The sequence below is a fragment of the Nerophis ophidion genome, linkage group LG27, assembly GCF_033978795.1.
Source record: "Nerophis ophidion isolate RoL-2023_Sa linkage group LG27, RoL_Noph_v1.0, whole genome shotgun sequence".
In the NCBI taxonomy this organism is placed as follows: Eukaryota; Metazoa; Chordata; class Actinopteri; order Syngnathiformes; family Syngnathidae; genus Nerophis; species Nerophis ophidion.
In genome coordinates, this window is record NC_084637.1 from 27,831,694 (window position 1) to 27,858,307 (window position 26,614).

At 40.8% G+C, this 26,614-nt stretch overlaps 1 protein-coding gene across 1 annotated transcript in view; it reads right to left on the bottom strand.

Annotated features, from left to right (window-relative positions):
- The window catches only part of LOC133544179 (gamma-aminobutyric acid receptor subunit gamma-3-like), a 295,191-nt gene that overhangs the window by 89,491 nt on the left and 179,086 nt on the right, over window positions 1-26,614 (bottom strand). Inside the window, exons 4-6 of the mRNA XM_061889289.1 lie at window positions 21,628-21,719; window positions 21,368-21,499; window positions 4,982-5,064 (exon numbers count right to left, since the gene is read on the bottom strand). Of these exons, the coding sequence (XP_061745273.1) occupies window positions 4,982-5,064; window positions 21,368-21,499; window positions 21,628-21,719 (307 nt within the window). The remainder of the gene's footprint in view (window positions 1-4,981; window positions 5,065-21,367; window positions 21,500-21,627; window positions 21,720-26,614) is intronic.

Sequence of the window (26,614 nt, forward strand, 5' to 3'; positions counted from 1 at the left end):
TTCGCATCTTTTGACACTGGAGCAACTTAAATCCGTCGATTGGTAAGTGTTTGTTTCGCATTAAATGTGGGTGGAAGGAAATGTAATATAGTTGCAAATGCATCTGCAGGTCATCCATACATCTCTGTGCCATGTCTGCTTTAGCACCGCCGGTAAATAGCATGTTAGCATCGATTAGCGTAGCATGTTAGCATCGATTAGCTGGCAGTCAACATCAACAAAACTCACCTTTGTGATTTCGTTGACTATCGTTGCAAATGCATTTGCAGGTTATCCATACATCTCTGTGCCATGTCTGCTTTAGCACCGCCGGTAAATAGCATGTTAGCATCGATTAGCGTAGCATGTTAGCATCGATTAGCTGGCAGTCAACATCAACAAAACTCACCTTTGAGATTTCGTTGACTATCGTTGCAAATGCATCTGCAGGTTATCCATACATCTCTGTGCCATGTCTGCTTTAGCACCGCCGGTAAAATGTGGAGACACTCCGGTACATTCATTGGGGGTCTGGCGGCAGATTTCTTGCCACTTTCGCATCTTCGGGCCAGTGGTGCAACTTGAATCCCTCCCTGTTAGTGTTATTACAACCTCCGACAACACACCGACGAGGCATGATGTCTCCAAGGTTCCAAAAAATAGTAAAAAAAACGGAAAATAACAGAGCTGAGACCCGGTGTTTGTAATGTGTTGAAAATGAAAATGGTGGGTGTGTTACCTCGGCGATGTTAAGTTCTGACGTCATCACCACAGAGCGATAAACAGAAAGGCGTTTAATTCGCCAAAATTCACCCATTTAGAGTTCGGAAATCGGTTAAAAAAATAGATGGTCTTTTTTCTGCACCATCAAGGTATATATTGACCCTTACATAGGTCTGCTGATAATGTTCCCCTTTAAGTTGTAGCCTTTTGACCAAAACGTCTTCTTGTTTTACTCATATTTCACACTTCTAAATTTAGTTAAAATAACAGGAAATGTTGACTGAAATATAAAGTATAAAAGGGTAACGCTATGCCTGGGCGATATATCGATACACTCGATATATCGCGGGTTTGTCTCTGTGAGTACCGTATTTCCTTGAATTGTCGCAGGGTATATAGCAGGGGTCACCAACCTTTTTGAAACCAAGAGCTACTTCTTAGGTACTGATTAATGCGAAGGGCTACCAGTTTGATACACACTTAAATAAATTGCCGGAAATAGCCAATTTGCTCAATTTACCTTTAATAAATAAATCTATATATACAAAAATGGGTATTTCTGTCTGTCATTCAGTCGAACATTTTTTTTCGTTTTACACCTGTACTGGCTTCCTGTGCACTTAAGATGTGACTTTAAGGTTTTAATACTTACGTATAAAATACTACACGGTCTAGCTCCATCTTATCTTGCCGATTGTATTGTACCGTATGTCCCGGCAAGAAATCTGCGTTCAAAGGACTCCGGCTTATTAGTGATTCCCAAAGCCCAAAAAAAGTCTGCGGGCTATAGAGCGTTTTCCGTTCGGGCTCCAGTACTCTGGAATGCCCTCCCGGTAACAGTTCGCGATGCCACCTCAGTAGAAGCATTTAAGTCTCACCTTAAAACTCATTTGTATACTCTAGCCTTTAAATAGACTCCCTTTTTAGACCAGTTGATCTGCCGTTTCTTTTCTTTTTCTTCTATGTCCCACTCTCCCGTGTGGAGGGGGTCCGGTCCGATCCGGTGGCCATGTACTGCTCGCCTGTGTATCGGCTGGGGACATCTCTGCGCTGCTGGTCCGCCTACGCTTGGGATGGTTTCCTGCTGGCTCCGCTGTGAACGGGACTCTCGCTGCTGTGTCTTGGATCCTCTTTGGACTGGACTCTCGCGACTGTGTTGTATCCATTGTGGATTGAACTTTCACAGTATCATGTTAGACCCGCTCGACATCCATTGCTTTCCTCCTCTCTAAGGTTCTCATAGTCATCATTGTCACCGACGTCCCACTGGGTGTGAGTTTTCCTTGCCCTTATGTGGACCTACCGAGGATGTCGTGGTGGTTTGTGCAGCCCTTTGAGACACTAGTGATTTAGGGCTATATAAGTAAACATTGATTGATTGATTGATTGAAGGTTTTTTGAAGAGGATAAATGATGAAAAAACACTTAATTGAACGGTTTAAAAGAGGAGAAAACAGGAAAAAAAAGAAAATTAAATTTTGAAACATAGTTCATCTTCAATTTCAACTCTTTAAAAATCAAAATTCAAACGAAAAATATGAAGAGAAAAACTAGCTAATTCAAATAAAGATTTCTACATATAGAAGTAATCATCAATTTAAAGTGCCCTCTCTGGGGATTGTAATAGAGATCCATCTGGATTCATGAACTTAATTCTAAACATTTCTTCACAAAAAAAGAAATCTTTAACATCAATATTTAGGGAACATGTCCACAAAAAATCCAGCTGTCAACACTGAATATTGCAGAGTTGCATTTCTTTTCACAGAACCTACATTTATATTTTGTTCAAGTATTAGTCAATAAATATATTCATAAAAGATTTTTCAATTGTTGCTATTTTTAGAATATTTAAAAAAAATCTCTCGTACCCCTTGGCATACCTTCAAGTGCCCCCAGGGGTACCCGTACCCCCATTTGAGAACCACTGCGCTAGAGAATAAAGAGTGCTTGAAACTCCGCATGTCAACATCTCTACCGCTGCCACACATAACTAAATGTCGAAGCAACCACCGCCTGGTGTCTTCCATTTCCAGATCAATACCGTATGAAATAAATAGTCAAAAACAGGAGAGAACGTCCGCAGTAACCTACCACATAGCGAAGAATATACACTATTTTATTTTTTTTAGACTTAGACAAGACTTAGATGTATTAAGTCTTCCGAGGTACATGGGTCAGGGTTTCTTCCCCAACCCGGAGATGTCACTCCAGAACCATGGACTCGGACTTGGAGGTGCTGATTCTCATCCCAGTCGCTTCAAACTCGGCTGCTAACCGATCCAGTGAGAGCTGAAGATCCTGGCCAGATGAAGCCATCAGGACCACATCATCTGCAAAAAGCAGAGACCTAATCCTGCAGCCACCAAACTGGATCCCCTAAACGCCTTGACTGCGCCTAGAAATTCTGTCCATAAAATTAATGAACAGAATCATTCGGTTCATAACTTTAAACTCGTTGAAAAACTTATTGGGGTGTTACCATTTAGTGGTCGATTGTACGGAATATGTACTATACTTTGCAATCTACAAAAAAAAGTCTCAATCAATCAATCAAAATCAAATTACAGGACGTTATTCATGTAGTTTGATCATTTTTCTCGACCAATGTACTAACATTGTGTGGTTTACACACTATTATGCTGGACCAACATCTGCGGTCCTCACCAAGGTTTCTCATTGTCATCCAATTGGGTTGAGTTTTTCCTTGCCCTGATGTGGGATCTGGGCCGAGGATGTCGTTGTGGCTTGTGCAACCTTTTGAGACACTCGTGATTTAGGGCTATGTATTAGTAAACTTTGAATGATTGATTGATTGATGTCAGTGGCGTTGCTTTGCTTAGTAGCTTTGATTTTTAAGTGAATAATTTTTAATGGAAAACCGTCGTTTTTTTAACGCTCGATTCACAAAAACGATGCTAATTACGGGAAAACCGTGGTTGTTGGCAGGTACGGCAAAAAGATTTTAACACTGAAAAAACTAAGAAAAACGGAAATTATATTTTTAGAGATGAAAAAAAGACATTTTTCGACTACAGAGAAAAAAAAAATCACATGCCTGTTTTGATAGTTATTTTCCTTTTTTTAGTCAGAGGAAAATAAAAAAAAACCCTTTTCCCATATGAGCTGGGAAATTGTGTTGGATGTAAATATAAATGGAATACAATGATTTGCAAATCCTTTTCAACCCATATTCAGTTGAATATGCTACAAAGACAACATATTTGATGCCATTTATCAACAACATCCAGAAACGCCGCCGGCTTCTCTGGGCCCGAGATCATCTAAGATGGACTGATGCAAAGTGGAAAAGTGTTCTGTGGTCTGACGACTCCACATTTCAAATTGTTTTTGGAAATATTCGACATCGTGTCATCTGGACCAAAGGGGAAGTGAACCATCCAGACTGTTATCGACGCAAAGTTCAAAAGCCAGCATCCGTGATAGTATGGAGGTGCATTAGTGCCAGAGGCATGGGTAACTTACACATCTGTGAAGGCACCATAAATGCTGAAAGGTACATACAGGTTTTGGAACAACATCTATGTGCCGTCTTTTACATGGACGCCCCTGCTTATTTCAGCAAGACAATGCCAAGCCACATTCAGCACGTGTTGCAACAGTGTGGCTTTGTAAAAAAAGAGTGCGGGTACTTTCCTGGCCCGCCTGCAGTCCAGACCTGTCTCCCATCGAAAATGTGTGGCGCATTATGAAGCGTAAAATACGAAAGCGGAGACCCCGGACTGTTGAACGACTGAAGCTCTACATAAAACAAGAATGTGAAATAATTCCACTTTTAAAGCTTCAACAATTAGTTTCTTCAGTTCCCAAACGTTTATTGAGTGTTGTTAAAAGAAAAGGTGATGTAACACAGTGGTGAACATGCCCTTTCCCAACTACTTTGGCACGTCTTGCAGCCATGAAATTCTAAGTTAATTATAGAAAATAAAGTTTATGAGTTTAACATCAAATATCTTGTCTTTGTAGTGCATTCACTTGAATATGGGTTGAAAAGGATTTGCAAATCATTGTATTCCGTTTATATTTACATCTAACACAATTTCCCAACTCATATGGAAACGGGGTTTGCAGGTTGCTGACTATAACTCAGACAAAACATTTTAGCACTGAACACAAAACCGTTCTCCCAGCCTTCTAGCCACTGATCAATGGCGTGGGCGTGAGGGGAGTCCCTCCTAATGAGGGTGCGGGACATTTAGACTCCAGACTCCTGAGTGGGTGTCGGCGTGCACGTGGCTTTGCGGCTGTCGGCACTCACAACTGGAGAAGACCAGAGGACACGAGTGCTCGTCCATTGGGAAATTATGGAGCTGCAGCTGACATTCAGCGTTGATGGTCATCCTGGAGAGGCAGACGGAGAAAAACACAAAGACGCTCGGTCCGTCACTCAAATCACTTCTTGTTGGCCGTGTCATTAGTCAGTGGACCTGCCAGGAGCTCATCTCCATGCAAGATAATGAAGACAGTTGTCTGGCGGCTTAGACCCAAATAAGAAAGAGCACAAACGTGGCACCTCCATCAAAGCGGGCTGCAACACACACACACACACACACACACACACACACACACACACACACACACACATACGTACACACACACACGCACACACACACTTCTGACATTCTTGAGACCTGTGAAAAATGCCTACCTCTTTAGGATCACCCTTTCTAGATATATAAAGATTTACAATGTATTTACAACATTAATAATGTATACACCAGGGGTCACCAACCTTTTTGAAACCAGGAGCTACTTCTTGGGTACTGATTAATGCGAAGGGCTACCAGTTTGATACACACTTAAATAAATTGCCAGAAATAGCCAATTTGCTCAATTTACCTTTAATAAATAAATCTATATATATATAAAAAAAATGGGTATGTTTGTCCGTCATTCCGTCGTACATTTTTTTTCCTTTTAAGAAAGGTTTATTGTAGGAAATAAATAATGAAAAAAACACTTAAATGAACGGTTTAAAAGAGGAGAAAACATGAAAAAAATTAAAATTAAATTTTGAAACAGTTTATTTTCAATTTCGACTCTTTAAAATTCAAAGTTCAACCGAAAAAAATGGAGAAAAACTAGCTAAATTGAATCTTTTTGAAAAAATTTAAAAAAGAATTTATGGAACATCATTAGTTTTCCTGATTAAGATTAATTTTAGAATTTTGATGACATGTTTCAAACAGGTTAAAATCTACTTTGAAATAATATTTTAAATTTGATTCTACAGATTTTCAGGATTTGCGAGAATAATTTTCTGGGAATTTTAATCATAATAAGTTTGAAGAAATATTTCACAAATATTCTTCGTCAAAAAAACGGAGTATCAAATGAAGAATTAAATTAAAATGTATTTATTATTCTTTACAAAAAAAAAAATACATTGATTTAAATTGTCAGGAAAGAAGAGGAAGGAATTTAAAAGGTAAAAAGGTATATGTGTTTAAAAATCCGAAAATCATTTTTAAGGTTGTATTTTTTCTCTAAAATTGTCTTTCTGAAAGTTATAAGAAGCAAAGTAAAAAAATAAATGAATTTATTTAAACAAGTGAAGACCAAGTCTTTAAAATATTTGTTTGGATTTTCAAATTGTATTTGAGTTTTGTCTCTCTTAGAATTAAAAATGTCCAGCAAAGCGAGACCAGCTTGCTAGTAAATAAATAAAATTTAAAAAATAGAGGCAGCTCACTGGTAAGTGCTGCTATTTGAGCTATTTTTAGAACAGGCCAGCGGGCGACTCATCTGGTCCTTACGGGCGACCTGGTGCCCGCGGGCATCACATTGGTGACCCCTGATATACATACTATGCAAATATAATAAAAGCTTGTTGTGAAAAATGAGTTGGAATTTCACAAGAACAATTTAGAATGTTGGCAGTATTATAATAAAAGTCGTCATTTTACTCAACGCGAGTCGAAATTTTACAAGAAAAACTGAATATTTGTGCAATATTGTGATATAAGTTGGAATTTTACACGGTAACAGTCGCAATTGTACAAGTAAAGCTTAAAATGTTTGTCAATTTTATAAAAAAAGTCGTAATTTTACTCGACAAGTCACAATTTTACAAGAAAATTAACGTTTTGGCAATATTGTAATAATTATTGGAATTTTGCTTGGATTTACTCCAAAAATATCACCGTTTTACAGGAACAACAAAAACATTGGCAATATTGTGCTAAAAGTCAGAATTTTATATGACAAATGTCACCATTTTGTATTAAAAAGTCATTCTACATAAAAAAAAATATACTTTTCCGAGAAAATGTTGCAGGATTACAGAAAACAGAAAAAAATATGACAAATTGTTCGAAATTTTATAAAAATAAAAGTTGACACATTGTGGGAAAAAGACTGCTTTTAGTTCATTTATTTATTTTTTGAATTTTTCTGCTGGGACAAGCAGTAGAAAATGGATGGATGGAATGGATTTTAATCTTCATTATTTACTTCAAGGTATTAGAGTATGCCTATATATACATATTTATTGTATTTAAAAAAAAAAAAAAGTTTTGGCCAATGGGGGCGCATTTAAATTTCTTTCATACACTTATTTCATATGTTGACCAGAACTGGAACACTTTTAATACCGACACACAGTCAATTTAAAAAATCCCTCCTTTTTGGGACCAACCTAATTTTGATGGATTTCACCACCAGGGGTTCAAATGAGACATTCTCTATTAGATGCAATGGTTTTCCATATTGGGACCATGATTTATGTCCTAACTTGTTCACACCTCCTCATATGGAAGGTACTTTTCCTTGTTGATGTCTTAAGAAGAGTAGAACTACAAGAACACACTGACGGAAATAGATATATCCATATATCCATATTCAAAAGTTATTTCTTTTCCTTTTTAGTCATATTTGAAAACAGAAAAAGTGGTGTGCATGTGTAGACCTTAAGCCTGGAATGTAACTAGTAGCCATAACACCCTTCTTATCTCAAATGTCCCAGGCTTAGGGGGAGAATAGTTATGTGGATTCGCTCTGGAGGGCAGGGGTAGGGGGTCGAGTGGCATAGGGAAAAAGGCCAGACATCCGTAGTATGGTCAGATCAACTTGGGCGATGCGATTGGAATGTGTTGTTCATAGAGTGGTCTCCCAAAGCTTTGGAATAAAATGTCAAAATAGCTACTCTCTCTGGGATTCATTTAAAACCAGCTTATGTGTCATTGAAAGAAGTTGGGGGTGACCAGTAGCTTAAATTCCCCAAAAGAGGAAGATCTGGTCAAATACACATTCTTTTATTTCTGACCTTCTTGAGACCTGTGAAAAAGGCCTACCTTTTAAGGACCACCCTTTCTAGATATATAAAGATTTATATTTACAACATTAATAATATATACACACTATGCAAATATAAAAAAGGTAAGCATTTAGTTGTATTTTTTGTTTGTAATTTTTTTTTCATCTTCATTATTTACTTCAAGTAGTTACAGTATGTCTCTATATACATATTTATTTATATATTTTTTAATTAATTTGGCCTACGGTGGCACATTTAAATTTCTTACACACACTTGTTATTACATATGTTGACCAGAGGGGGAGCACTTCAAATGTTTACACACACTTGTTATTTCATATGTTGGCCAGAGGGGCAGCACTTTTAAAACGGACACAGTCAATTAGAAAAATCCGTCCTTTTTGGATCCACCCTCATTTTGATAGATTTCTCTACCATCTCCGGTCGGGATGGTCTCCTGCTGGCTCCACTGTGGACTAGACTCTCACTATTATGTTGGTGGACAATAAGCTGGACTGGACTTTTAACACGGACCACCTGTACAGGAAAGGACAGAGCAGGCTGTACTTCCTGAGGAGCCTGCGCTCCTTCAACATGTGTAAAAAAAAAAAACTGTCACGGCCAGGGCGCATTCCAATGCGTCCTCATCTGTGCCTCATGACGAGCGCACCGCGGGCCACGCCCACATGCGCTCGACAGCGCGCTCGGACACACCCCTTTGATTGTTTGATTGACTGATACTTTTATTAGTAGATTGCACAGTTCAGTACATATTCCGTACAATTGACCACTAAATGGTAACACCCGAATAAGTTTTTCAACTTGTTAAAGTCGGGGTCCACGTTAATCAATTCATGGTCACGCTGAGAGCAGCACGCCCACGCAGCTATAAGCCTGCAGACGATTGCCTTTCTACACACCTGGAATTGATGAGGGCGAGCTGCTTTAAAGACCAGTGGACCCTGGGATCCTCACGGGAACTTAGTTTCTTATATGGTGAACCGTAAGCAAAGCTTTATGCTCTATTTTTGTTTCCTCTCTGTGGCTTGGTGTGTCCTTTGTCTTCTCCCGTGTTTCAGCGGTGTTTTCCTTGCGTTTTCCCTGGATTCCGACGGCCTCCCTTGTTCCTCGACTCCTCGCTCGCCCCTGATTCTGCCTGCCCCATGGACTTCGTCATTCCTTCGCCCTCGTCAACACTTTGGTAACACACACTTCAGCAAATCTACACACAGACACACGCATACACTTTTGGATTTTGTCACACTCCATATATAGTTCAGTAGTATTGTTTGTTATTATTATATAAACATTGACTATATATATAATACATTTATAAACATTACTGCCACCTGGTTTCAGTCTGCCGTCATCTCCCCTTATTAAACCATAACAAAAACTCTTGTGGATGTACTACCAGTTTGTGGTTGCCAGTGTTCTGTACTACATGGTAGTGTGCTGGTTGGGCAGTACTTCTAAGAAAAACAGCTCCAGACTGGAGAAACTGATCAGGGGGGCCGGTTCTACGATCGGAATAAAACTGGACTCCCTGTGGCAGAGAAGAGGACTGTGGAAAAACTAGTGAGCATCCTGGAAGATGCTAGTCACCCTCTGCATAGCGTGGTCAGTAGCCAGAGGAGCCTGTTCAGTGCTGGACTGCTTCATCCCAAATGCAGGACTAATAGACTCAAAAACTCCTTTGTCCCACATGCCATAGACTGACATCTAACTTTCTAAAATGTACTTTTACCAATGAACCAGCTCAGTACATCAATATTGCAGAAAAAGCTAGCTAGCTCTCTTCGATCACATCGCCGCTAAAAGTAGTTCCTCTGTGTTAGCACTAATAATAACAATATTGCTCATACTTGGTTAATGTTCAGGTCAAGAGACCTGAATGAAGTATTGTTGGCGGTTTTTGAATGTTCTTTTCAGGGGCTTTATGGACGCATTGTTAGCCACCTTGTTGGAATGCAAAAAAAATAATAAAATCGTGCGTTCTTGTCTCACATGGGGGTTGTGAATGATAGGCAACATTCTAAAACAAGTGCACTTCCCCTTTACTGGCTGGCTGGCAACTGGCGCTCTAAAGGAAGCGCTAATCGCTGGTTGGCAAATAGAGATATCCGAAAATATCGGACTGCCGATATTATCGGCTGATAAATGCTTTAAAAAACGTAATATCGGAAATTATCGGTATCGGTTTCAAAAAGTAAAATGTATGACTTTTTAAAACGCGGCTGTACGGAGTGGTACACAGAGCGCCAATAATCCTTAAAGGCACTTCCTTTGCGTGCTGGCCCAATCACATAAAAACTACGGCTTTTCACACACACAAGTGAATGCAAGGCATACTTGGTCCAAAGCCATATAGGTCACCCTGAGGGTGGCCATATTGACAACTTTAACACTTGTTACAAATTTGCGCCACACTGTGAACCCACACCAAACAAGAATGACAAACACGTATCGGGAGAACATCCGCACCGTAACACAACAGAACAACTACTCAGAACCCCTTGCAACACTAACTCTTCCAGGATGCTACAATATACACCTCCCTGCTACTTCTAAATAAACTACAAAAAAAATTATAATTGACGAATAGATCTGAAGTTGATCTTGAGACCATTGTGTTAAAAGTAAACAGTAAAAAAAAATAAAAATAAAAAAATAATAATAATAATTAAAAAAAATATATATATATATACATATATATATACATATATATACATATATATATACATATATACACATACATATATACATATATATATACATATATATACACATATATACATATATATACATATATATATATCAATCAATCAATGTTCATTTATATAGCCCTAAATCACTAGTATATATATATACACATATATACATATATACATATATATATGTATATATATACACATATACATATATATACATATATATCATATACATATGCATATATATCATATACATATACATATATATCATATACATATACATATATATCATATACATATATATATATATATATATATATATATATATATATATATATATATATATATTAAGGACCCCTTAGGATCAGTGTCATTGCACAAAAAATAATAGTGAATTAAAATCAATTCTGTTATGAGTTGTTGACCTTTTTACGGCTCCAATTATTATACAATCTCAAAAATTCTACTTGAAAATTTTATTGGGTGAAAATATTGCATATTTTGTGTTTTTTTCCATAAAAAAAACATGATTTTCTTTGACAAAAATCGCATACAACTTAAATCTTTAAAAATGTCATATTGACAGATAGACCTGATGTTGATGTAGATATTTAAAACTTGAATAATAATAAAAATAATAATACTGAACGATGACACATTTTTGACATTTTATTTTTACCAAAACCCTTTGGGGTCCCCGGGATCAAAGCTGAGTGGAGGCCAAAATTTATATTTTTATTACATATATTGTATTGGTTTTTAAAATAAATGGCCCCGGCTTGCTTTGATTTTTCAGTGTACGGCCCTCGGTGGAAAAAGTTTGGACACCCCTGGTTTAATGCATCCAGCGGGGCATCACAACAAAATTAGGCATAATAATGTGTTAATTCCACAACTGTATATATCGGTATCGGTTGATATCGGAATCAGTAACTAAGAGTTGGACAATATCGGAATATCGGATATCGGCAAAAAAGCCATTATCGGACATCTCTATTGGCAACTAGTCCCTCATTTTCTTATTGCCACGTACATCGCTAACGTGAACAGAATATTACAGTTTTATGTTTTTATTCCAAAACTGCCAGGTCCAATAAGTAGTGTCTCCACGCTAATACCACTTATAAACAACACTACAGTAAATTGGATCGATGTTAATGTGTATTTAAAACATTTACATTTGTTGTAAAATAACACAGGAAAAGTTTTAAACAACTAAATATTTTACCAGCGCCCTCAGCCTTATGTCTAACTTGAGCCAGTAAATATTGCTAATCAAGTGAGGAAGAATGTTTATTGTCGTGTGTTCCGCTCAGTTGGATGACGGCAAGCAGCAATCCAACACTTAGGGTTTTTCTCTCCCACACTTTTTTCTGAGGGGCTGCTTTCTTGCTGGAAAAAAAAAAAAATCCTAAATTAGTGTGGAAGCGGTGTCTGACACGCTCCGAGCGGGATCCTTCCTCGCCCATCTTCTTATTCTGCTCACACGTCGAGCAGCATCAAATTGCTGACACTCATCACAAGCTTGTCAACTATCTTGTGAGCGCAAAGTTCAATTGAACGGAGTATTACATTCTACCCTATTTTTCGGACTATAAGTTGGAGTTTTTTTTCACAGTTTGGACGGGGGTGCGACTTATACTCCGGAGCGACTTATGTGTGAAATGATTAACACATAACCGTAAAATATCAAATAATATTATTTGTCTCATTCGCGGAAGATACGAAGAAAATGTCAGCCCGTAAGGACCAGATGAGTCGCCCGCTGGCTTGTTCTAAAAATAGCTCAAATAGCAGCACTTACCAGTGAACTGCCTCTGTTTTTTTCAATTTTATTTATTTACTAGCAAGCTGGTCTCGCTTTGCTCGACATTTTTAATTCTAAGAGAGACAAAACTCAAATAGAATTTGAAAATCCCAGAAAATATTTTAAAGACTTGGTCTTCACTTGTTTAAATAAATTCATTTATTTTTTTTACTTTGCTTCTTATAACTTTCAGAAAGACAATTTTAGAGAAAAAATACAACCTTAAAAATGATTTTAGGATTTTTTAAACACATATACCGTTTTACCTTTTAAATTCCTTCCTCTTCTTTCCTGACAATTTAAATCAATGTTCAAGTAAACTTTTTTTTTTTTATTGTAAAGAATAATAAATATATTTTATTTTAATTCTTCATTTTAGCTTCTGTTTTTTTGACAAAGAATTAGGGCTGGGCAACGATTAAAAATTTTAATCAAAGTTAATCGCACTATTTCTCCGATTAATCGCGATTAACTGCATTGTATACGCAAAGCCCAATAATGAATTCAAAAGTATTGTGTAGTGCACCTTTATTGGAATATTCTCCCACATGAACAAAAGCGCCAAAACATTTGTTGTGCAAACACAATTTAAATCAGTCCTTGTTAAACAGTAGCAGTTAAATAGCATATTTTATGAAAATCAACTCAAAAAATGTAAATACAAACATTTAAGCTTATTGCCACTGCCAGGGTATTTAAGTTATCCTGTTTGTTATGGAAAATAAATATAATCTACATACAAATCTCTGAGCCACAATCATAACATCTGAACAGGCAAATTCTGAGGTAACAGCAGAAACATTTTTTTTATCAGGGATCTTATGTTTAAAAAACCTATATTATAGGTAGTGGGCTGTTTTAGGGAATTTTGGATCAAATTATCCGTAGTAGCAATATTAATAATGTTGTGTTTATTCTGCGTAGTGCACTTAAAATAATTATGACCATATCTAGGAATTGATATGATGGGAATTTTCCGATTGTTTGCTTGGTGCTTTGATAAACTGAACGCATATACATGGTACTATATTGTGATGTTATGAGCCAGGGAAAAAAATAACTACCCTACCCAGCATGCAACAGGAGTGACGAGCATGCGCGGTAGCCCGGTATAGGTTGTGTCGCCATGACGGCATCTTGTAACGTATTATTTTCGGGTCTCCCCATGTCTAGCATTAAAAGATTACAGTTGGTACAAAATGCGGCTGCTAGACTTTTGACAAGAACAAGAAAGTTTGATCACATTACGCCTGTACTGGCTCACCTGCACTGGCTTCCTGTGCACTTAAGATGTGACTTTAAGGTTTTACTACTTACGTATAAAATACTACACGGTCTAGCTCCATCCTATCTTGCCGATTGTATTGTACCATATGTCCCGGCAAGAAATCTGCGTTCAAAGGACTCCGGCTTATTAGTGATTCCCAAAGCCCAAAAAAAGTCTGCGGGCTATAGAGCGTTTCCATTTCGGGCTCCAGTACTCTGGAATGCCCTCCCGGTAACAGTTCGCGATGCCACCTCAGTAGAAGCATTTAAGTCTCACCTTAAAACTCATTTGTATACTCTAGCCTTTAAATAGACTCCCTTTTTAGACCAGTTGATCTGCCGTTTCTTTTCTTTTTCTCCTATGTCCCACTCTCCCTTGTGGAGGGGGTCCGGTCCGATCCGGTGGCCATGTACTGCTCGCCTGTGTATCGGCTGGGGACATCTCTGCGCTGCTGATCCGCCTCCGCTTGGGATGGTTTCCTGCTGGCTCCGCTGTGAACGGGACTCTCGCTGCTGTGTTGGATCCGCTTTGGACTGGACTCTCGCGACTGTGTTGGATCCATTGTGGATTGAACTTTCACAGTATTATGTTAGACCCGCTCGACATCCATTGCTTTCCTCCTCACTAAGGTTCTCATAGTCATTATTGTCACCGATGTCCCACTGGGTGTGAGTTTTCCTTGCCCTTATGTGGGCCTACCGAGGATGTCGTGGTGGTCTGTGCAGCCCTTTGAGACACTAGTGATTTAGGGCTATATAAGTAAACATTGATTGATTGATTGATTGATTGTATGTTGTGATATGCACGCTCTGAAAGCAAATGTTAAGAACTCAGCCAACATGCCTCGTCTGCATTATTCATAAATAGACAGACAACACATATACTCCGCTGCTTCACAGGCCGCTGGATGTAGCCGGCAAAGTATTCCCATGCTAGCTAGCCGGTCTAGCAAGCACGCGTCATTCAGTCCAAAACGGCCCGATCTATCCACATTCAGAATTGTCTGGCGGTCGTAAGTGATCCCGGAGTGACCACGCTGTAAGCCAGCCAGGAAATTTGCAGAATTGTCCGGTATTTTTGCCAAATGTTCCATCTTTACCAAGAGCCCCTCGACGCCATCTTGTTAAGAAAAGGCGTTAACAAAATAAAAGCATGTAAACAACATACGCAAATGTGCGATAAAATAATTGTCGGCGTTAATAGATTCACACTCGGTTCGCAGCCGAGTGTGAAGCGACCGGAATGAGAATCAGCACCTCCAAGTCCGAGTCCATGGTTCTCGCCCGGAAAAGGGTGGAGTGCCATCTCCGGGTTGGGGAGGAGACCCTGCCCCAAGTGGAGGAGTTCAAGTACCTAGGAGTCTTGTTCACGAGTGAGGGAAGAGTGGATCATGAGATCGACAGGCGGATCGGTGCGGCGTCTTCAGTAATGCGGACGTTGTACCGATCCGTTGTGGTGAAGAAGGAGCTGAGCCGGAAGGCAAAGCTCTCAATTTACCGGTCGATCTACGTTCCCATCCTCACCTATGGTCATGAGCTTTGGGTCATGACCGAAAGGATAAGATCACGGGTACAAGCGGCCAAAATGAGTTTCCTCCGCCGTGTGGCGGGGCTCTCCCTTAGAGATAGGGTGAGAAGCTCTGTCATCCGGGAGGAGCTCAAAGTAAAGCCGCTGCTCCTCCACATCGAGAGGAGCCAGATGAGGTGGTTCGGGCATCTGGTCAGGATGCCACCCGAACGCCTCCCTAGGGAGGTGTTTAGGGCACGTCCAACCGGTAGGAGGCCACGGGGAAGACCCAGGACACGTTGGGAAGACTATGTCTCCCGGCTGGCCTGGGAACGCCTCGGGATCCCCCGGGAAGAGCTAGACGAAGTGGCTGGGGAGAGGGAAGTCTGGGTTTCCCTGCTTAGGCTGTTGCCCCCGCGACCCGACCTCGGATAAGCGGAAGATGATGATGATGATGATGATGTTAATAGATTGATGAGTTAACTCGTAATTAACGCACTAATTTGCCCACCCCTAGTTTATTTACAATGTTGTATTGCATTTATGTAATTCTGATGTTGTTGATGGACAGTAGGCTATGTTCATTGACAGTATGATGCACAGTTGCACTACAGCCCTACACTAAAGAGTAAAGATGAGAACTCTTTGAAGTTGTCGCCTTTGCTTTCATTTTAGTTGCTTTACCCTGCAAGACGTGAAATTATGATTGCTAATGTGAAAAAGAAAAAAAGTAAACTTACAGAGTGCTGCCTTGGAGCACTTTTGTGTCCCCACCAATCTCAAAATCAAACCTACTGAGATAGGCGCCAGCGCCCCCCCGCGACCCCAAAAGGGAATAAGCTGTAGAAAATGGATGGATGGATGGATGGAAACCTACTCCCTTGGGCAGTACGCATCGAAAGAAAATGACGGCATCGCTCATGACGTTTGATTGCTGCAGATTGTACTTGTGATGCTAATTAACACCTTTGCTAAGATGTCATGTTTTTAACAGCTTGTTCAAGGCGTCCGTGTTGGTCTTTGCACCTCAGCTCCACACTTGGGTTAAAATTGGGCTTTCTGGCACATCCTGCAGAGGCAGACGTTAAAATCTGCAAGCTGGAATGTCACCTATGTGCAAATATCGTATGTGTGTTTGTGTTCTTGTATTTCTACCCTTCTTGAGACAAATGATAAATGATAAATGGGTTGTACTTGTATAGCGCTTTTCTACCTTCAAGGTACTCAAAGCGCTTTGACACTACTTCCACATTTACACACACATTCACACACTGATGGAGGGAGCTGCCATGCAAGGCGCCAACCAGCACCCATCAGGAGCAAGGGTGAAGTGTCTTGCTCAGGACACAACGGACGTGACGAGGTTGGTACTAGGTGGGATTTGAACCAGGGACCCTCGGGTTGCGCACGGCCACTCTCCCACTGCGCCAAGGCGTCCCTAGTTAAGACTTTAAGTTAAAACTTTTCTATCTGTGCAAGGACGAAACCTCTTGTCTGAGGGGTGGCCTCGCCGTCCCAAAGGAAAATAATCTTCCATATGAGGAGGTATGAAAAAGTTAGGACATATATCATAGTGCCAATACGGAAAACCATTGCATCAAATAAAGAATGTCTCATTTGCACCCCCGGTGGTGAAATCTCAAACAATCAATCAATCAATCAATCAATCAATGTTTATTTATATAGCCCTAAATCACAAGTGTCTCAAAGGGCTGCACAAGCCACAACGACATCCTCGGTTCAGATCCCACATAAGGCCAAGGAAAAACTCACAACCCAATGGGATGTCAATGAGAATGACTATGAGAAACCTTGGAGAGGACCGCAGATGTGGGTGACATCCCCCTCCTTGTGAAAGTCCGATCCATAGTGGATCTCCCGCACCCCGAGGTACTTGAATGAGTCCACAGTCTGTACCGCAACTCCCTCGAACAAAATAGGTTGTGACCTTGGACTCGACCTCCTGAAGTCAATGACCAGCCCCTTGACTTTGGGAGATCTAGCATGTAGTCAGTGTTATACAAAGTACGAAAATAAAACAAACACTTACTGTACAGTGTCTGCTCTCACCTAGGTGCCGACTGATGGTATGGTCATCTTCCCGTTTAGATGAAGAATAATCGTAATGCTCACACGGGCAAAAAAAACCAACGAAAGTTTGTTCGTGTCTTTCCCGCCATAACTGGGTCTAACTTGAATGTCAAAGTAGACCAACTTCCCGGTTTATTGCCACATTGTTCTACTATCCAGGTAAGAGGCATGATTTATCATCCCCCTCGATCACAATGGGTTTTGACCTTGGACTCGACCTCCTAAAGTCAATGACCAGCTCCTTGACTTGGGAGGTCGAGTCCAAGGTCAAAACCCATTGTGATCGAGGGGGATGATAAATCATGCCTCTTACCTGGATAGTAGAACAATGTGGCTATAAACCGGGAAGTTGGTCTACTTTGACATTCAATGACCAGCTCCTTGACTTTAGGAGGTCGAGTCCAAGGTTACAACCTATTGTGATCGAGGGAGATGATAAATCATGCCTCTAACCTGGATAGCAGAACAATGTGGCAATAAACCGGGAAGTTGGTCTACTTTGACATTCAAGTTAGACCCAGTTATGGCGGGAAAGACACGAACAAACTTACGTTGTTTTTTTTTTTGCCAGTGTGAGCATCACGATTGTTCGTCATCTAAACGGGAAGATGACTATCCCATCAGTCGGCACCCAGGTGAGAGCAGACACTGTACAGTAAGTGTTTGTTTTATTTTCGTAGTTTATATAACACTGGCTACATGCTAGATCTGCTTATTACTTTGCTTCTAAAACATGGAGTTCATCCGCCTTACTCTTTATTCAGGCTTAAAAATATACGTTTCCGGATCATCATTTGTCATAAAGTAGTCTTTGTTGTCTGCCATAATTAATGTATGACAATATCCATCCACCCTTCCATTTTCTACAGCTTATTCGCTTCGGGTTTGCGGGGGGCGCTGGAGCTTATCTCAGCTACAATCGGGCGGAAGGCGGTGTACACCCTGGACAAGTCGCCACCTCATCACAGGGTCAACACAGATAGACAAACAACATTCATACACAGCCATATGCTTAAAATAAACAAAGTATGTAAATAGTAGGGCTTCACGGTGGCAGAGGGGTTAGTGCGTCTGCCTCACAATACGAAGTTCCTGCAGTCCTGGGTTCAAATCCAGGCTCGGGATCTTTCTGTGTGGAGTTTGCATGTTCTCCCCGTGAATGCGTGGGTTCCCTCCGGGTACTCCGGCTTCCTCCCACTTCCAAAGACATGCACCTGGGGATAGGTTGATTGGCAACACTAAATTGGCCCTAGTGTGTGAATGTGAGTGTGAATGTTGTCTGTCTATCTGTGTTGGCCCTGCGATGAGGTGGCGACTTGTCCAGGGTGTACCCTGCCTTCCGCCCGATTGTAGCTGAGATAGGCGCCAGCGCCCCCCGCGACCCCGAAAGGGAATAAGCGGTAGAAAATGGATGGATGGATGGATGTAAATAGTAAGTTATTATCAACGTGCATGTTACTACATTGCAGTGTGTACATAAAACGTTTTTTTTGGATGTCTTTTTAGAGCGTTTTAGAGTCGGTATGGAGCCACTCGCACTTGCTCTTTTGCTAACATAATAGTGAGACTTAATCTTAACTTTTGCTAACGCCTATTTACAATTTAGAATGCATAAAATAAAGAAAAAACATACGTGTGCTTGTAGGGCTGGGCGATATATATCGATACGCTCGATATATCGCGGGTTTGTCTCTGTACGATATAGAAAATGATTATATATCGTGATATTCGAGTCTACGTTCTCACACTTTCTTGTCTCTCCTTCTCACAGAGACTTAAAACAAGCGCACCTTCTTACATATGTCACATACTATGCGCCACATTGTGAACCCACACCAAACAAGAATAACAAACACATTTTGGGAGAACATCGGCACTGTAACACAACATAAACACTGACTCTTCTGGGCTAAATCCCTGCCCCCCCTCCGTGCGTCGGTTGAGGTGGGCGGGGTTGGGTGGTAGCGGTTGTGTAGCCCGGAAGAGTCAGGGCTGCATGGGATTCTGGGTATTTGTTCTTTGTGTTTATGTTGTGTTACAGTGCCGATGTTCTCCCGAAATGTGTTTTTCATTCTTGTTTGGTGTGGGTTCACAGTTTGGGGGGCATATTTGTAACAGTCTTAAAGTTGTTTATATCACAACCCTCAGTGTAACCTGTGTGGCTGTTGACTAACGTGCATTAGCAAAGGCTGAATATTAAATGTGACCACTCTGCACGCAGATCGAATGGCCTAAAAGCGGGCGCAACGACATGTTGTAGAGGAGGTTAAGGCATTGCCATCACTGCACACCCTCAATATTGAAGTCCAGGTGAAAGTGGTAGAATGATATCCCCGGAGTTATTTCTGAGAGAGGCACTAAAATCCGGAAACCTCCCGGACTAATCGTTGGGGTCGGCAATTTAGCAGCTGAGCCACATATGAGTGATCAAAGAGCCGCGGGTTGCCGACCCCTGGCCTAAAAGTATCGAGATATTAAAAAACGGCCATATCGCCCGGCCCTATGTGCTTGTCTCACATTGTGAATGGCAGACAATTCTAAAGAAAGTTCAGTTCCCCTTTTGAGGAAAAGTCGAAAAAAGTGCAAAAATGTTCTAGTTGCCAGATAGCGATTAGCATGCTATTTGCCAATTAGCTATTAGCAGCACCACTGCTAATAGAATATCTTAGTACTGCAGGAGATCAATGTACTTTTAGGGTGACTTTATTATTAGTAGTATTTATTTACAAGATCTGTAAGTAGGGGGACCTTGGTCTGGATAGCGTTGATACAGATCTGTAAGTAGGGGGACCTTGGTCAGGACAGCGTTGATATAGATCTGTAAGTAAGAGGACCTTGGTCAGGACAGTGTTGATATAGATCTGTAAGTAGGGGGACCTTGGTCAGGACAGTGTTGATATAGATCTGTAAGTAGGGGGACCTTGGTCTGGACAGCGTTTATATAGATCTGTAAGTAGGGGGACCTTGGTCAGGACAGTGTTGATATAGATCTGTAAGTAGGCGGACCTTGGTCAGGACAGCGTTGATATAGATCTGTAAGTAAGAGGACCTTGGTCAGGACAGTGTTGATATAGATCTGTAAGTAGGGGGACCTTGGTCTGGACAGCGTTTATATAGATCTGTAAGTAGGGGGACCTTGGTCAGGACAGTGTTGATCTAGATCTGTAAGTAGGCGGACCTTGGTCTGGACAGCGTTTATATAGATCTGTAAGTAGGGGGACCTTGGTCAGGACAGTGTTGATATAGATCTGTAAGTAGGGGGACCTTGGTCTGGACAGTGTTGATATAGATCTGTAAGTAGGGGGACCTTGGTCTGGACAGCGTTGATACAGATCTGTAAGTAGGGGGACCTTGGTCTGGACAGTGTTTATATAGATCTGTAAGTAGGGGGACCTTGGTCTGGACAGCGTTTATATAGATCTGTAAGTAGGGGGACCTTGGTCAGGACTGTGTTGATATAGATCTGTAAGTAGGGGGACCTTGGTCAGGACAGCGTTTATATAGATCTGTAAGTAGGGGGACCTTGGTCTGGACAGCGTTTATATAGATCTGTAAGTAGGGGGACCTTGGTCAGGACAGCGTTTATATAGATCTGTAAGTAGGGGGACCTTGGTCTGGACAGCGTTTATATAGATCTGTAAGTAGGGGGACCTTGGTCAGGACAGTGTTGATATAGATCTGTAAGTAGGGGGACCTTGGTCTGGACAGCGTTTATATAGATCTGTAAGTAGGGGGACCTTGGTCAGGACAGTGTTGATATAGATCTGTAAGTAGGGGGACCTTGGCCTGGACAGCGTTGATATAGATCTGTAAGTAGGGGGACCTTGGTCTGGACAGCGTTGATACAGATCTGTAAGTAGGGGGACCTTGGTCTGGATGGCGTTAGAGACCCCTGACATAGATGTTCAAAGTCCAGGTGCCAAGTCATTGACAGAGAAACAAACATTTAAAGGCTCTTGTTGTAAAGTCCGCCACGCCCGCCATGTCACTCAAACCCCAGCTCTCACCTCAGCGTGTACAAGATTTTGCCGTTGTTGCGGATGCGTAGCAGCTGGTTGGGAGTCGTGATCCAGTGAGAGTCGGCGGTCTTGGAATTCCTAAAGATGGTGTCAGGCAGCCAGATCAAGCCCACCATGTTGCTGGCAGAGAGAGAGAGAGAGAGAGAGGAAAAGAGTGCAACTTCAATGTCTGTCAGGAAAGAAAGCACTTGCCAAAACGAAGCACATCACATGCGGGACTAGATGCGGTTGGCAAGACGAGAATGCACCTGTTGAGGGTGAGGATCCGCATGTTGCTGCTGTTGTAGCGCAGGCGCGTGTCCACCCAGGTCTGGGCGAAGATGATGTCGATCTGGTACTCCTGCAAGAGACCAGAGGTGGATATGATGGAGGAAAGATTTACAGCATTTTTATTTTCAATCAATCAATTAATCGTTTACTTATATAGCCCTAAATCACGAGTGTCTCAAAGGGCTGCACAGGCCACAAGGACATCCTCGGCTCACATCCCACATTAGGGCAAGGAAAAACTGAACCCAATGGGATGACAATGAGAAACCTTGGAGGGGACCGCAAGTGCAAAAGACGTCGAGTGGATCTAATTAATAGTGTGAGAGTCCAGTCCATAGTGGGTCGAACATAATAGTGTGGGAGTCCAGTCCAGAGTGGATCTAACATAATAGTGTGAGAGTCCAGTCCATAGTGGATCTAACATAATAATGTGAGAGTTCAGTCCATAGTGGATCTAACATAATAATGTGAAAGTCCAGTCCATAGTGGATGTAACATAATAGTGAGGGTCCAGTCCATAGTGGATCTAACATAATAGGGTGAAAGTCCAGTCCATTGTGGATCTAACATAATAGTGTAAGGGACCAGTCCGTAATGGATTTAGCATAATAGTGTGAGAGTCCAGTCCATAGTGGATCTAACATAATACTGTGAGTTCAGTCCATAGTGGATCTAACATAATGTGAGAGACCAGTCCATAGTGGATCTAACATAATAGTGTGAGAGTAAAGTTCATAGCGGATCTAACATAACAGTGTGAGAGTCCAGTCCATAGTGGATTGAACATAATAGTGTGGGAGTCCAGTCCAAGTTGGATCTAACATAATAGTGTGAGAGTAAAGTCCATAGTGGATCTAACATAATAGTGAGAGTCCAGTCCATATTGGATCGAACATAATAGTGTGGGAGTCCAGTCCAGAGTGGATCTAACATAATAGTGTGAGAGTCCAGTCCATAGTGGATCTAACATAGTGTGGGAGTCCAGTCCATTGTGGATCTAACATAATAGTGTGAGAGTAAAGTCCATAGTGGATCTAACATAATAGTGAGAGTCCAGTCCATAGTGGATCCAACATAATAGTGTGGGAGTCCAGTCCATAGTGGATCTAACATAATAGTGTGAGAGTCCAGTCCATAGTGGATCTAACATAATAGTGAGAGACCAGTCCATAGTGGATCTAACATAAAATTGTGAAAGTCCAGCCCATAGTGGATCTAACATAATAGTGAGAGACCAGTCCATAGTGGATCTAACATAAAATTGTGAGAGTCCAGTCCAGAGTGGATCCAACATAATAGTGTGAGAGTCCAGTCCATAGTGGATCTAACATAAAATTGTGAAAGTCCAGCCCATAGTGGATCTAACATAATAGTATGAGAGTCCAGTCCATAGTGGATTCAACATAATAGTGTGAAAGTAAAGTCCATAGTGGATCTAACATAATAGTATGAGAGTCCAGTCCATAGTGGATTCAACATAATAGTGTGAAAGTAAAGTCCATAGTGGATCTAACATAATAGTGAGAGTTCAGTCCATAATGGATCGAACATAATATTCTGAAAGTCAAGTCCATAGTGGATCTAACATAATAGTGTGAGAGTCCAGTCCATAGTGGATCTAACATAATAGTGTGATAGTCCAGTCCATAGTGGATCTAACATAAAAGTGAGAGTCTAGTCCATAGTGGATCTAACATAATAGTGAGAGTCCAGTCCATAGTGGATCTAACATAATAGTGTGAGAGTCCAGTCCATAGTGGATCTAACATAAAAGTGAGAGTCTAGTCCATAGTGGATCCAACATAATACTGAGAGTCCATTCCATAGTGGATCTAACATAATAGTGAGAGACCAGTCCATAGTGGATCCGACATAATAGTGCGAGTCCAGTCCATAGTGGATCTAACATAATAGTGAAAAAGTCGAAAGTCAAGTCCATAGTGGATCTAACATAATAGTGAAAGTCCAGTCCATAATGGATCTAACATAATAGTGAAAAAGTCGAAAGTCAAGTCCATAGTGGATCTAACATAATAGTGAAAGTCCAGTCCATAATGGATCTAACATAATATTGTGAAAGTCAAGTCAATAGTAGATCTAACATAATAGTGTGAGAGTCCAGTCCATAGTGGATCTAACATAATAGTGTGAGAATCCAGTCCATAGTGGATCTAACATAAAACTGAGAGTCCAGTCCATAGTGGATCTAACATAATAGTGTGAGAGTCCAGTCCATAGTGGATCTAACATAATAGTGAGAGTCCAGTCCATAGTGGATCTAACATAATAGTGAGAGTCCAGTCCATAGTGGATCTAACATAATAGTGTGAAAGTCTCTTGGTGATATACAGGTAGAAAATGACTATATCGTAATATTCGAGTATACATTCTCACGCAGTTGCTTTTAGCTGCGGCCATTACACTACAGGCTCTTCCCACTCTTTCTTGTCTCTCCTTCTCACAGGCAAGCGCACTTTCTTACCTACGTCACATGGGTAACATTAGCTGTAATGCTAGCGGAGTGGTGCGAGTGGTAATACGAGAGAAAGAAGGTGCCAATCTGGTAACAAATGAAGGGAATAATTCGTAAGAAAAACATCGTCTGGCGGTGGTTTGGCTTCAAGCGGGAATATGTCGAACAAGTGTGGGGCGAAAGCGTTAAAGTAGCATTACTGCTAATTTGGAGCATAATTTGAAAAGTCCCCCGCTAGAGAATGAAGAGTGCTTGAAACTGTATTTCAACATCTCCGTTCAGTGCCACACCGACAAAATGGTAGGTAGGTCTTTATTGTCATTGCAACAAGTACAACGAAACTTTGTTTTCAGCACAAACCTGTTCAAGATTAGACAAACAAACAGTGTACAGGGTTACAGAACAAGAACGCTGATGGGTCGCCATAAGGTGCCCCGTAAAAGATGGGAAAAAGGTAAGCGCTGGGGAAGGATGAGTAAAAAAATACAATCCAGACTGGGCTCCTAAGGGGGCCCAGTCTGGAGTGAGAAAAAACCTCCATAGCAAAGCACATATACATATTATAACATACATCTCGAGATATCTAGCAACAGAGGGAAGGTAGTTCAAGGTCATGGTGGTAGGCCGCAGCTCTCAGGCGCTGACCATCCATTCATCACCACTACGGGATTTGCGTCGAGGGCGTTGGATCAGGGGACAGGGGGGTGTATGTGTGGCGTATATTTTTTTTGTGGATGTGTGTGCGTGTATATAAGCCCATAGTGTGTCTTTGTTCCGCGGCCTCGATGTATTTGCCGTGGCTAGTCCAAAGTCCACAACAACAGGTGTGTGTCCTTGAGAGACAAGAAGGGAGTTTGTTGTGTCTTTGCTTGCAGTGATCTTTGGGAGAGTCTCGAAGCCAGGGAAAAAAATCCAAGTTAAAAAGATTTGTATGCGAGTAAAAATAAAATGTGCTTTTCACTCTAAATTGTCTATGACTGGTCCTCAAAAACTGCGTGGTAGACAGTCCGATGTAATCCACAGTTCTTCCCGCATCCTCCAATCATTTGTGGCAGCTTTGGGGTACTTTGAAGACTGCCAGCAACTTCCAATTTATCGACAAACCAAAGCAACGCTTACTCCAATCAGCAGATGTCCTGTTGCCATAATTCCGAACAGGTGGATATCTTCACGTCCTCGACAGAAAAGGGTCGCCAGACACGCAACCCTCCTTCTTCTCCCAAGAGTCCGTGGTGTGTCCAGCAACAACCGCTTCGTCACGACAGCAGGTTCCCCCAAACCCAAGATCTTGTCAATTTTGTTGAGGCCAGTTAAATAGTTCCAATGTCTAGATTTGGAGAGCAGTGCAAAAAGAGGCAACAAGAAAGTTAAGACAAGACAAAACAAAGAAGCAAGCAGGAGAGATCCAAGGGGAGCGTCCACCCTCGGTGAGTGCCAGAGAGAAAAAAAAAAAAAATGACGGAGCAACCATTTCCAGATCGTATGTTAAAAAATAGTCAACAACAGAATTTAATAACGTCTGTCGTAACCTACCACATAGCAAAGGACATATTCTATTTGATTTTCTGTTACTCATTTTATTTGACAGTTATTGAATAATTTTCTGTGACATCATGCACAAAAGTGCACTTTATTTGTTTTAAACTATTGTACTGGCGTTCTGTACAAAAAGTGCACTTTAATTTAGTGTTGTTTTGATATGTCATCTTAGTGATATCATGCACAAAAGTGCACTAATAGCTTGTTTTAAAATGTCTCTGACAATCTTGCACTTTCTGTTTTGGAAATGACATGAATGTTTGTGCCACTGCTTAATAACGGGTAAATAAACTAATTGAATTAGTTGTGATTTCCCTCTCTGCATGAAAGTTTAAAATGAGCATATATTAATGCAGTATGAAGAAGAATGTTTTAATGTAGACACATAGAATCATCATACTGCTGTGATTATATGCATCAAGTGTTCATTCAAGGCTAAGGCAAAATATCGAGATATATATCGTGTATCGTGATATGGCCTAAAAATATTGAAATATTAATAAAAGGCCATATCGCCCAGCCCTATTGCGAACATTGTCGATAACACGCAAAAAATTACATCAATACCTGCTTTTTTTTCAGTAACACAGCGCCAAAGAAGAAGCCTGCTGTCTCAAAAAAAACAATTTGGTTCAGCTTGACATAAACGTCGATTTGGTCCTTCCGTTTCTCCAATACGTGGCGGCATGCCATGAATTGATTAACGTGGACCCCGACTTAAACAAGTTGAAAAACTTATTCGGGTGTTACCATTTAGTGGTCAATTGTACGGAATATGTACTGTACTGTGCAAACCCCGTTTCCATATGAGTTGGGAAAATGTGTTAGATGTAAATATAAAAGGAATACAATGATTTGCAAATCATTTTCAGCCCATATTCAATTGAATGCACCCCAAAGAAAAGATATTTGATGTTCAAACTCATAAACTTTTTTTTTTTGCAAATAATAAT